This window comes from Desmodus rotundus, chromosome 6 (genome assembly GCF_022682495.2).
Source record: "Desmodus rotundus isolate HL8 chromosome 6, HLdesRot8A.1, whole genome shotgun sequence".
NCBI lineage: Eukaryota > Metazoa > Chordata > Mammalia > Chiroptera > Phyllostomidae > Desmodus > Desmodus rotundus.
In genome coordinates this window covers 79453520-79467408 of record NC_071392.1, presented here as the reverse complement: position 1 = coordinate 79467408, position 13889 = coordinate 79453520, and the positions used below count along the sequence as shown (strand labels likewise).

At 47.1% G+C, this 13889-nt stretch overlaps 1 protein-coding gene across 3 annotated transcripts in view; it reads right to left on the bottom strand.

Moving 5' to 3' along the window:
- The window catches only part of LRGUK (leucine rich repeats and guanylate kinase domain containing), a 96357-nt gene that overhangs the window by 41313 nt on the left and 41155 nt on the right, over positions 1–13889 (bottom strand). For all 3 annotated transcript variants that reach the window (XM_045191145.2, XM_053926663.2, XM_053926662.1), the window contains exons 11-13: positions 11488–11607; positions 5806–5902; positions 2562–2675 (exon numbers count right to left, since the gene is read on the bottom strand). In XM_045191145.2, coding sequence (XP_045047080.2) covers positions 2562–2675; positions 5806–5902; positions 11488–11607 — 331 coding nt within the window. The remainder of the gene's footprint in view (positions 1–2561; positions 2676–5805; positions 5903–11487; positions 11608–13889) is intronic.

Below are 13889 nucleotides of genomic sequence, written 5' to 3'. Positions count from 1 at the left end.
ATGAAGACGGGCTTTGAGACATGCGTTCTCCATCCTCTCTGATCGCTGACATTCGAATAAACCTCTTCCCTTTCACCAGCGCCTGTCTCATGAGTTTGGCCTTCGTGGCGGCCAGCAGCCGGACCAGTGTTCGACCACATAATGAATCATGCTAATGAATACGATTCTCAAAAGAGAAAATTGCGAGATACAAATAGGTACACTCACGCAGTAGTGCATCTTTATTACCGAAGAGTCATTTCAGTTCTACATTTCAAACAGCATCCTGGGGCAGCAGGACAAAGAGCTCTTACTGGAGAGAAAAGGCTCCTCTGTGACCCCTCTGTCATCTCCTTGGGACAGTTCCTGTTCCTCCACCAGCCACCTGGTTGGCTGGTTCCTAGTTCAGCTTCCAGAGCACAGGAAGGCCCAGCTAATGACACCACCCGGGGCCCCCAGCGGAAAGCAGGGGCCTGTGTGCTATTCATGGTGTGCAGACTGGGGGCTCGGTCATGCCTGCAGCTCTCCTCCGGCTCCTGCAGATGCCGTGCAAACCCTCATGCTACCTGAGCACCCGTTTCCTCGCCGGCGAAATGGAAGAGTTATTCTAAATGGATGACGCCACATTCCTTCCAGCTCCATCCTATCACCAAGAGTTTAACTCAGCATGTAAAATCTTTGTTTTAAAAATTCATGGGAAGAAATACAGGCTCTTTTTTAAAAAACAATTTCTAAAAGAGTCAGTGACAAAGAGCAGTTTGGAAAAAGGCTTTCGCTGGACAGAATCTGGGGAATAAAACCTGATTTATAGACGCAACCTCTCGGAAATGAGCAGGAGAAAGCTCTCAGGGAGGAAAGCAGTAAAACACGAGCCCGCACTCAGAGAACCACTGGACTGGAAACAGGTGAACGCAAGGAACCGGAGGGATTTGGTGCTTCAAAAAGCGCAGCGGCTTTTGTTTCTTCGTTGTTCAAGGGAGACATTTTTAGGAAAAGGCCTCTTGTTTCTTATTAGCCTAAAAACAATGCAAACCTCCTGAACGATGCAAAACCAATCACATGCAGACAGAGAAGGCTTGCAGGATTTTGAAGTTAGGAAAAGTAACGAGCTGGAAGAAATGTGACCCGTTTCACTGAGGCTAGTCAACACTTATACCCACGCAAGCAGCCACGAAGGAATCACCGTGGCCTGCTCGGTGAGGTTACGAGGGACAGAGTTTTAAGAAAGATTCCGTTGATAGTAAAGGCATGCTAGACACACCCAGGGTTTTCTGTCAGTGTGGACTCATGGAATCACTTCTATTATCATTTGTTTTCCTGACTACAGAGGTGTCCGTCAGTGAAGGCAACCCGAACCAAAAGCAATCCATTGCCTTTGAAGGCCCAGTAGCAGAGCCACATATTTTTAAACCCGCGAGTGGAGCGACCGTGCTCGTACTTGGGACCTGCACTGTGGGGAACTTGGGTGCACTCTGACACGGAAGACTCACGGAGGCAGGGCGACAGCGGGGCAGGGAGAACCGCAGCCTGAATTCTGCGAGCCTGACCCACTAAGAGAATGCAGATACTGCAGCAGTGAACTGGCGGAGTCGAATGACGCCAGTGCTCACACGTCCCCGTGAAGAATGAAGGAACAAGGTCAACTGCACGGAGCTGCCACTGTCTCGAGGGGACGGGGGACCAGCTCCACACCCGGTAAGAATCAGGTTTTATCTAATACCACTTTAGAGAAACAGAGCCTCTCTAAAGGATAAGGATAATTCGGGGAGAAAATAACTTAGAAAATAATCCTTGAGCGGCAGCTTTACTCATACATGTATCGTGCATTACATTTCTTGTGATCTGATTCTGTCATTTATTTTTCACCTGTCTTTCCTCCCACATACTATCGGGTTGGCCGAAAACCTTGTTACTTTTTTTCCATAAAATAAAGGATGCATTTTTCATTTTCGCCAATAACTTCATTGATTTGGATAGTTTGACTATGTCGGCTCTCTCCCACTATTGGCTTCTAGTGGGTAGAGGCCAGGGGCGCTGCTAAACACCTTCCAATGTGTGAGGCAGCCCCACGGCAAAGAATTATTTGGCCAAAATGTCAACAGTACCAAGAAACTTCGCAAACCGCTTCTGACATATTCGATCAGTCACAGTACCTTCTCCATACACTGCAGATCTTTTTTCTGTGTTTCGGTTGCATTTTTACCTTTCTTGAAATAAGAAAGCATAATACACCAAAAATGTTGCGTATCTTCTTCCATCTTCAACATCAAAATGGCTGCACAAAAATCCACCAGTTTGGATTTTTTAAAAAATGCACACTGATATGACAGCTGTCACAATACAATCTAACAAAATTGTTTCGAATTAAGTTAAAGGCAACTAAGTGAAACGAGAGCCATCCTATGGAAAAAACTAAAACTTTTTGGCCAACCCAATACTTGTAAACAAACTCTCACACTTCCTTACGCATCCTTCTTGTGCCTAGCAGTATACTACCCACATTGTAGCCCCTCCCAACCCCAAATATGAATATACAAACACGCACGCATTGAAAATACGTTGGTTGAAAGAAAACCACTTACTTCTATTTCCATGTGAACACAGCTTGCTAGGCCATCTCTTGCAATGGCCTCTACGGTGTCCCTATTCAATCCGTAACTGTGGTTGCCATAATTGTACGTTAGAATGAATTTCCCCTGGAATTTAAGAGGTGTAAAGATTTTCATGAAACAGCTGCCATAATGAAATGTAATACGAAGACAATTATTTGATGTCTTACTTTGTTCTGTGATTCCATAAAACTTACCAATAACACCAATTATGTAAGAACAACAATGGGCCTATGAACGTTAATATCAAACCGTGATGGAGAAATGTATTCAGAATTGTCTGCTGGCAAAAAAAAAAAATAGGCTTTTGGAAATAATCTCCTGAGAAAACGTTAGAGGAGAGAGAAGGTACCAGAGCGTATGTAGACCAGATCAGTTTGCTCACTCACCCACTTCCTGCTAAACCTGCGCCACAACCCTTCATTATAGAGCCAGGAAAACTCATGGTTTGCCCTCCGCCTCAGCCGTGTCCACTCTGCCAGCACACCAGGTAGCCCAGGAAAGCTTCCGTTCTCAAAAGCTGGTGTTCCCGGATAAGTCCGAAGGCCATGCATTACAGCCACATCCTGAAACCTTTGCATCGGGAGGTAAGCCGTGAGAAACGGGCCTCCCCTGCTTTTCCTAGTAAAGGTGCTTTTCACTGAAACTGCCCGCAGAATCGTTGCGCGCCCTACAGCCATCTGAAGTAGAAATGCTGCCTTCTGCCAGTATTCTGAAGCCCAGCACTGCCAAGGCGTACTCCCTTGCCAAAGGAAAAAAAAAAAAAGCAAGACAAAACACATCCCTCAAACTTGTCTGACTTTTTCTCTGACAGTCTTCTAGTTATGAAACCACTAGGTCTCACCTAAATTGGGAGGCTGGTGAGAACAGAAGGAATAAAAATGTGGGGCACTCTGACTGCTCCTGTGCACGATTTTTTAAATAACTACTGGAGTGGAGCTCCCTAGGCTGAACCCCACTGACAGCAGCACCCGCAGCCGCACAGCACAGCGAGGGTATCTCTTGGGGCGGGGCAGGCGGGGCTGCAGGGTGGGTGGGGCTGCAGGGCAGAGTCTGCTGCTCAAGAGGGGGAGAGTCCACCCCCCAATCAAAAGAAGTTTATGTCACCTCTTCTAAAAGTTAAAAATGCAACACTTCGTAACCTTAATCATTTCCTCCCTCAGTGTCATACCCTCTGCGTTCTGTGGAACAAATACTGTGATCCCTTTTCTTTTAATCTGTGTATTATATCTAGATCGATATATATCTATACATATATGTGTATGCATACACATATACATATATACACACATATATGTATCGATAGATAGATATAGATACACACATACATACCTAGATACTGGATTTCCCATCAGGTATGTACTTCTACCCTGTTTACTGTGACTCATAAAACAGTCTCAAGCCCACTTGGAAAGAAAAGGATGTCAGAAGCCCAACTGAAGTTAAAGGACATAACCCCCCACTGAAGTAATATGTCATCAGAAGAGGTAAAAACGAGTAATTCTCAAGTGCATGAGGAGCGCTGCAGCGGGAACAGAACTGTAAGACTGAACGTACTGCGGAAGGACAGCGACTGCTTCGGCGAGGAACCGCAGCAGCCTTGACTGCAGGTGTGACCAGGTGTGGGAGGGACATCAGGGGAGCCCGTGGGCGCTGAGAAGGGGGGCTCTGGACCAAGGCAAAATGCCTCGGACTCCAACAAGAGAAATCAGCATTCACTCTGGGAGCTGGTTGTCTTCCAACCCAACAGTCATAAGAGAATGCTTCTCACTAATGACAGGGTAACTCCTCAAGTCTCTATCGAAGCTTTTGGAAATGTGAAGTCCCTGAGCACTCTTCATACATCAAGCTGTCAAAATAGAGCCCTAGGAGGGAAAATTATGGAGAATTTCTAAGATGTACTTTTGACAAGGTCAGAGGGAGAGTGGCCTAGGGATTGTAAGCCTTTCTCACGCGGGATTCTCGGCAAACGTTAAGGAAAACACACACCACGTATAAAGCTGGCCATTCAGACTGAAACTCGGAGAAACTGCAGAGTCTGTGCTTGCATGTTGCATGGTTATGTCACCGAAGTGTAAGCCAGGTTCATTTTTGGGGGGTGGGGACACAGAAAGGGAGGAGGGAGGAGAAGGGGGAGGAGGGGAGGGGAGATGCAGCTATACAAGCATCGCTGGCTGGATTATGCTCTTTGAAAAGCGGAAACATAGAGTCATCCTTGACCTGGTCCTTTGGTAGGTTTCAGGAAAAAAACACACAGTGGTGTAGGAGTCATTTGGGGAAGGACAGAATAATATACTCAAAATGAAGGCCCTTGGTGAAGAGAAGATTAAAGGCTCACAGATTCACCGGCGGTGATGAAGACATGAAGTCACGGGTGGAGGCGTACTGACATTAGCGTATGCTTTCGACAGATAAACTAGGTCCTGAGGAGTCTCTTTGCGGGGGGAGGTTGAGAGAACACACGAATTATCTTTGAGAAAATGAACTCGGCAACAACGGTGTCATGAATTACTACCAATGAGATTATCAGGGTTTCAGGGAAAAAAATTGAGTCAGACTGCCCAGGGCTCCTATGAAACAGACCAATGCAGGGTAGATGCCTTTGCGTTGAGAAGACACAGACCTCTGAGAAGTAGGGAATCTTCTCCGGTCTAACAGCAAGGGCTTCCCGGCGCACTGGTGAGCGGCCTGGCCTCCAAGGCTCAGGAGCTCTCACACGGGGGTGTTACAGTGGACAGTTAAGGCTGTGTGTGCATCCGGGACAGGACAACCGAATGGGACACACCACAACAAAATGGTGCTTACGGTCGCGGCAATTAGGAAGCACCACTGATGGTGATTGGAAGGAAGGGTATTGGGACAGAGCGCTGCAGCCCCTGGAATGCTCGGTTCGCAAGCTTCACGCATCACATCGGGTCCGTGAGAACAGGAGCACCCGATCAACACGGGGCACGGAATTCTTCATAGTGCTTTTCCTGTTCTCTTCACGTGTCTGCTCATTCAGTCTTTCTGAAAATTTACAATATTTTCTCCAAGATCAGAGAGTAAAGCAGCATGTGAACAAGGATGCATTACGTGGATTAAGGAAAGACAACCCGGTAAGAACACCTCTCTCATAACAAACACAAAATTTAGTCGTCCTCTTTTTTATCGCTATTTCCTAATATTTCTCCCAGAGAACATGTATTTCTCGTGCGATAAAGGAGAGCATTCTTACCATGTTTACCATTTCATTAAACACTTCTTGTGAGATAAAATGATAATCAACTCGGTCCCCTTCTCCAAAGTAAGGCGGTCTTGTGGTGTGACAGGCCCTGAAAAGATAAAATAGATGACCCGGTAACTTAAAATTCAAACGGAAGTGAGTCCAGCATAAAGCGTATTTGAAAAAGATGACGCTGATCCATGAATCATAAACGTTAGAGTCGCGTCACGGTGAGGCCTGTGTGGTTTTGCAATGCTGGACCAGGTTCAGCTGCGACGCTCTAGGGCTGACACAAGGTCTGTCAACACCGGTATTTTTGCTCGTCGTTGTTTATGACCTTCTGCACCACCTCCTCTGCCATCACAAAACTGTGCTTTGGGAATATAACAATATTTATCACTTACATCTTTCCACCCAAGTGTTTTCGTGTTGTCTCTGATCTATGGGCGTTTCCTGTGTGTTCCTCTCCCACCCCTCCCTCTGGCTAGACCCCTGGTCTTTCAGGACTCAGTGTGTCCTGCCCCCAGAAGCTTTCTCAACCCCCCGTTGCCGGAGTGTGCACCTTTTCCTTACATGCCCAGCGCCTCAGTGCCTGCGCCAATGGCCCCCCAGGTCCTTGTTCTCACCCACGTCCAGTGCTGCTCCAGGACAGCAGTGAGCTCCTCTCACGGAGCTGCCAGGACTTGTCAACGCTGGGTGGGACCCTCCTCTGGGATCCCTGATTCCAATGACGACAGAGCCTTTTCTGACCACCGTCTGAAACAGCATCGCCACGCTACACCCCCAGTTACTCTCTATTACCAAAACCACTTTCTTGTAGCTCTGCATCTGGTTTTCCCTGTCCTCCCCAGAAGGGCATACGAACAATGAGGGGAGGGCTTTATCTTATTCATCTCCTTTGCCACTGCATTCCCAATGCAGGCACTCACTAAGTATTTGTAACATGAGTGAGTGACGTGGGCAACAGCCACAGCGAACTCCACTGTACCCGTGAGTATGAAATGACTGGTCCGAGCAGGCCGGTGTCGCCCCAGAGCCGACCATGGGCTCCCAACCAGCCCAGGACTCCTGACTTCAGACTCTTCTGACTTCTCTACAGTAAGTTCTGGGGATGCAAATGGATGAGTAGATTAACCTGAGGTTTTAAAATAGGGAATGAGAACACAGCAGTTTATGTTTTACAGATGATGAAACTGAGTCACGGCAATTACGTGACACGACTAAGTAGCAGGGGCAGGATGATCCCAACGTCAGTTCCTTTCCCGATCAAACTGAGGGATAAAGTCGCAGCCTCACAAGCCCCTCCACTGCAAAGTCAAAGACAGATCTGTGTAATCTGTACCGCTGTTCATCTTCCACTCTAGTCAAGAATTAACTACCTTAGCAAATGTTAAGGTCTGAACACCTTTAAATTGTATACTCAGGACAGAGAGCACATTCGAAGAGGGGACTGTCAAATCACCGTGACACTTGCTTGTTGTTTCAACACACCGGCATTTTCTCACACACCTTGGCAGGGACCCGGGACCCTTGTCTATTGGCATCCTTCACAGCTGGGCAGGACAAATCAGTGACTCGGCGTCGCGCCCTTAGTGTAGCTTTCACACACCCAACCAACTCTGCACGCCCAGCAAAGGAGTGGAGTGGCAGGGGTTGTTTCGGAAGTTGTAACAGGAGGACAGGCAGAGAGACACAGTTTGAAGCGTCTTGGCAAGCCAGTGAAGAGCTGGCTTCCTTGCTGTGCAGAGAGTGCCGAGGGCAGAACCTACGCCCACTGCAGGGCTTGCTGTTGGGAAAGGCCTGCAATGGTCTCCGGTGTTGTGAATCTGTCATCCCGTTTCCATTCACCGCAAAGTGTGCTGCCCAATACGAGCACCTTAAAACGAAATACTTCATAGCAAAGGCGGCGTTTCAATACCCTTACTTAGGAAAAAATAACGCCAAATTTTGGATTTGCTTTGGCTATCACCTTTGATATCCTTCCTCTCCTCGTAAATACAATTTTAATTGTGACTTCAATTTCCATGAGTTCATCATTTACTAATTAATTTACTCATTAACTCATGTTCAATGAGTCAAATCACGGTTTGTAATGGGAGCCACGCTCCCTGTTACTTTCTCTTAACAGACAAAAGAACTGAGTTAGAGGTTAACCCCGGGCGGCACCACCAGCCCCAGAAATCTAAGGGTAAGTCAGACATTCTAAAGACCAATCCACTGGCCAGCTGTCACCCAGGCCCCTAACAAAGCAAGTCCGTGCCAGGAGGAGATGACTGGGTGGGAAAGGAATCTGCAAGGCCAGGCTGAATTCTGGGATGCTCAAATACCCAAGCACATGTAATAGGAAGAAAAAGATACCTAAGAAGAGCTAGCAGGTGGATGAGGAAGTAGAAATTTTGTCAGTGGGCTTCGGAAGCATACAGGTTTAGAATCGCAACTCTGGACCACACAGCCTCAGGAAATGATAAACTGTTGTTGCTGTAAAGATTTAGGCAGAGGCTTGGCTGGAAGCACCTCTAAATTCAAGCTGGTGATAGCGCGCCATATGTCAGTAAGTGAACTCCTTCCACGGGTACCCACAGAGGCCCAGGTATTCTTTGGGGATGTGGTAGGCAAATTAAGTTGTGCCAAATGCTCAGGGCAAATAGCGTGTCATTGACCCGCTGGACACAAAGAGATCAGCAACACAGAAGATTCCAGCACATACTGTGTCTGAGTATCAAAGTCACTCCACTTTCTAACCCACACCGCCGTCCCGTCACTATATCCTGGCTGGTCTCCTGGTCTCCAGCCTTCCCTCCCCAGGCTGTCTCCCGAATGGCATGCATGCCATGCGTCAGAGGGTGCTCTCCAACACGCAGCTGCGACCGCCACACTCCCCTGCTTAGAGACCCTCCAGGATCAGACTGCTGTCTACCTTTCCAGTCCTATCTTCTGCCATCTCCCTTCATACTCCAGGTTTAGCCTGTCTACCGAGTGCACTTCGAGTTACTCCAACGCGCCTGTTCATTCTCTGTGGCGTACCAGCCCCGCTGGAGCCCCGCTCCCGTCCTCTTCTACTTCTTCTGTCTCAGAGGTGCTCACTTCCCTCATCACAGTGCCCATCAAACTAGTGTCCTGATAGGCAGCACTGACCCAGGTACCAGGCTGCACGCAGCCGGGAGGACGGGACCCATGTCTGTTGTTTTCAGTTTTACCGCCGGCACGCGGCTCCTAGATGGTGCTCGGTAGACATGGACTGAATGGCTAAGTGAACCATTCGAGTTAGTCTCATCTGTATAAACAGTTTGGACTAGGCTGCATTTGGTAGCTGGAGCTCATACCAGTTCACTTAGCTAAACAGCTGTGGTCTTTTACTTTGCTCTATTACAGTGTTAAGAGTAAAATATATTTAGTAGTCGACATCATGTGAAAGGTTATGAAAATTGGAAGTGCTCTAAAATAGAGACCTAAGGAAGAATATGGTTTCTCCTTTGTGACCACTCAGAGCACTTGAATGGTTTTAAATCTAGAAGATGAACGGGCTGGTATTGTTTTGCGTTTCCCTCACTATTCGGGGCTCTTCCAGGGGCCACTGGTCCGGGAGGTAACATCAGGGTTGGGACTGGAGAGACCCTGAAGGCAGTAAATCCGTATTTCCAGTCCACTAATGCTACATGTAAAGAACATCCAACCTACTTCTAAAACCAGGAACAAATAGTAAATTCAAGCCTAAGACAAGGGCATCCTCTTTCAACCACACTATTTGTTATATACCACCAATTATGTTTTCAATATTTATGTATCTGGATATGCGACTCAGCACATGAAAATTTCTGAGTTCTTGGTCTTGAGCCAGTGTGATTTAAAAAGGGAAACCAAATACCAGGACAAAATAGGAGGAAAAGATTTAAGCAAATGACAGAGAAAGTGCCTTTGTAAATGCTTATATTCCACGAGGAGACTGTATTCATGCCTTTTTTTTCTTTTCATTTAATTAAAAATCAATAAATTCCATTTTGGATGAAGAATAAAATAGGCTTCCACCCCACCTGCTCGCCTCGGCCGTGCTGTGCTCTCCGGCACCAGGGCCAGCAAGCAGCTGTGGCAGCTGCACCCCGCAGGTATCAGCGCCCGTGGCTCTGCCCTGCTGCCCAGCTGCTGGTCCCCCACCCCACCCCCACCCACATCCCCTGGCTCCCAGGAGGACTGGGTGGAGCGATGTTGCGTTCCCCTGGTAAACAGTACCAGTAGACTATACAGTACTCTCGCCAAGACACAGAACGGCAGCGCTGCCTCCCAGCACCCGGAGTATTTGGAGTCCAGTGACCCTAAAGAGCTCCTTGGGGAATGCAGGGCAGTCCCGCATACTGGGGCTGCCCTTACAAGGCAGACTGGATCGGAGTCTTGGTGATGAGTTGATAAACACCTCCAAGAGCACATGGGACCCAGCGTGCATCCGCCATGCACAACACCAACGGACAGGAGGGTCAGGGCCACCAGACAGCTGCAACATAATCGTATCCCAAATGCGAGAGGGATTCTAATCAGAGGCGGCCTTGGTTCCCTTCACTCGGTTTTCTAAGAGGCCCCAGGCTTACAAACCAGCACAAAGTCAGGGGCCGCCCTTCAGCCCCGGTGTGACCCTCCATCGTCTGTGTCCACTCACCTTTTCCAGCAGGTTCAGTGCCCTCACAGGAGCATAACAGCGCGCTGCACGTTTTTATTCTAATATAAATTTTAATTTATTTGTGTTACCTTCAGGGTGCTGACAATGCATTAATGAGTACATTATTCTTCAGTATTTATATCCTAAGGTTGCTTAAATGAGGAATGCAATTTCAGATATCTAAATAAATGGACCTGTTTAAACAATGTGTATATTGTTTGAACACGTGTGGCTTAAGGGAGAAACTTCCCTGTGACAACACCAGGAAATAATTTGCATTTATTTTTCTCACTGTCCTATATATCTTCGCAGTCGCATCCTCAGCTCACTGACAAACACCACTAATCTCAAAGTAATTTCTTTGCCGAATAAATAAATAAATACGGGCACTAGTTTAAAAGGCTACCGTGGTCCTTCTAAATCTGATTCTCAGAAACTTTTCCTAAATCTGTAGATCTGGCTGGCGGTTTCTTTAGGATGGTTCTAGTTTTTTGGATATGCCTCTGATTTATCTGGGTCATTAGGGAATCACACAGCCAAATACTTGTCCCCAAAACTAACAGTGCGTTGAGTGCTAACCCGAGGGAAGGGAGAGGACAGGCTTCTGCTGCCCCTTCTCCGTCCTCCCTCCTGAAATGCGCCTCGGAGGAGGGGGCCCGCTGCAGGTGAAGCAGCCGCGTGCTGCTGCAGAGACGGGGAGAGGCAGCGTGTCACGGTGCCCAGACCCGCCCACCGCACCGCCCAACGCCCTGATCTGTGCCATCACACCGCACAGTGAGAGGATGAGCCCCCGTTCCTACGCCACTGTGCTCAATTAAAAATGCACGTAGTTCCAAACGTTGCAGGGAGATTTCGGCTGTCACCGAATTAAAGTTAAACATTTGGAGGATTAAAGTAAAAAAAAAATACAGTGTATATCACAGTGCAATAAATGGTAAAGAAGCTGATATGCCTTCCATGCACATATTTGAACTTGCTTAAAATTAATGGCCCGAATCAGCAATGTCCGACCTTGTACAGCCTCCCCAGCCCATATACAAACTTACCCGTATCTGAAGTAAGTGCTAAACTGTCTGCAGAGGCGGTGGGCGAGCTCCCGTTTCCCACAGGCTTCAGGGCCAGCTAACACCAACATGGGGTAAGGGGCGTCCAGGCTGGGCAGTGTGCTGTAACACAGGGCAGAGTCAGGGGCGGGTCCGCCCGGCCCGAGGGGCAGCGTGCTAGCCGCGTGCAGCACGCCAAGGCCGCGTCACGGTCACAGTGAGCTCAGCAGTCGAGCCCTTGCTATGGGTAGGCACTGTATAGCAGGCCGGTCTTGCTCCCAGAAGCAAGCTGTTAACGGGGGTAACACGTAAACTCCAAGTCTGTGTAAGTTTAACTGAACAATGCTTTTGAAAGAAAATATAGAGGAAGGTGTGTTAATTCTGGTTGCTGAAGTATTCTCCCAAGGATTTCAAAATGAAAGAAGCAAGACTGCCCTCTGAGAGCTCAACTTCCACATCCGTACCTACTAAATTAGAGCACCGACGTGCAAAGACACAGGAATAACCAAAATTTCCCTGAGCAATTACTATGTTCCAGGCACTACGCTAGGAGTTTTACAAGTACTACCTCATTTAGTTGTCACCGGATGCTAGTGAAGGTATTTCCATCATTATCCCAGTTTAACAGGTGAAAACTGAAATACCAAGAGGTCGATTGACTTGCCCAGAACAACAGCTAGTAAGTAAGCGCTCAGTTGTAAACCTAGACGCAGCTTCTGGGCCTGAAAGTCCGGACAAATTTGAGAGAAACTGACAGATATTGAAAATAGGCACACGAGATCTTTCTGAAGAAGAGAACCAAAGCAAAGGAAATGAATAAATACTAAAGTCTGTAATTGAAGAAAACTTTCCTGAAATAAAGAATAAAACATAGCTATATATTTTGAAAGAACACACAGAGATATACCTGAGTGTACCAGTCCAGAACGGCAAATACTAAGACACAGTCTAATAAAATTACTGGACTTCAAAGAAAAAAAAATTGCTCAGCTAGAAAAAGATTACACATGGCTTATAAAAGAAAGAAAATCAAAGTATCATTTTTGACAGCAATGTTTTGCACTAAACAAATGGAGTCACATCTTTAATATATTCAAGGAGAAAAGTATGAGCCATGGACTTTAGATACTGTAGCAAACATGACTTTCAATGTAAAGGGCAGAGAATATTACCAGTAAGGGATACTGATCCCATAGAGCTTCCTAAGGAATCTACTAGAGGACAAGCTTCTTACAACCAGAGTGACTCAAGGGCCATCAATATACAGGCTGGAAGTGAGCACTAAATACGCAGTTATCCACGGAACCAAGACTAAATGACAGCAAAGGACAGCGCGCAGTGTGTGACGGGTACATGATCTGACAGTGTAAGTACAGCAAGCTATTTTTAAAACGGGGTGACTGACACATAACAGATATACAGTAGGGAAATTCACAGAGACAGAAAGTGGATGAGAAGTTACCGGAGACTGGGAGTAGCAGGGAGTGGGGGCTGTTGTTACAGAGCCTCTGTTTGGTGCCCTCGTTTCGGAAATCGATGGTGAGGATGGCGGCACAACATTGTGCATATAATTAATGTCACCAAACTGAACACTTTAAGATAGTTAAAATAGCAAAGTTTATGTTATATACATTTTACCATAATGAAAATGGTGTGAGGGGCGGGGTTTAATGGGAAGAGCATCCGCAAAACACGTTCCCAGTGCTTTCAGTAATCACGGTGATGTTGGTATTGGTATTTGGATGACGTTGCGGGATAACGTGGGCTTTTAAAACGAGCGTAATCAAGGGATATTCTACTTCCTTCCTCTGTGTTCTTGATGTGAGAGAGAGGGAGGTGTATGTGTAATGGAGCTTTTAAGTAAAAGCTCTACTGTAGTCTTGAAATGGAATGGCCAGCATCGATGTGAACCAAGGAGCTATCTTATCATCTCTGTGCGGACTGAATCAGACAGCTCCACCTGGATATAGATTAGATAAACAGGTTGGATGGCTGTAGACACTAATAGACAGGTGCAAGCAGGACAGACAGAGGAATACACGTATGAAAGCAAGCAAGGAAGGAGGGGAGGAAGGAAGGAAACCAGTCACTGTATTCCGGCTCTGTCCATGGCAAGGCCGGGAAACAATGGCTGACCCGAGAGTAATGACCACCTCTAGCGCTCGGACTGTGATTGGAAAATACCATTTCTTGCTCAAACAAACCAGGGCACCTTGGAGACACGGGTGACTCCGAAGTTCGAATAGGCCTTGCAGAAGACGAGCCTTTGGAACCTCGTCATTCCAGAGAGCAAGAGACTATCCATGACCGCCAGGCCGGGGTCAAGGTTCCGCTGGGTCATTTTTAAAAAAATTGACTTTGAGAGAGAGAGAGAGAGAGGAAAGGAGGGAGAGAGAGAAATATCC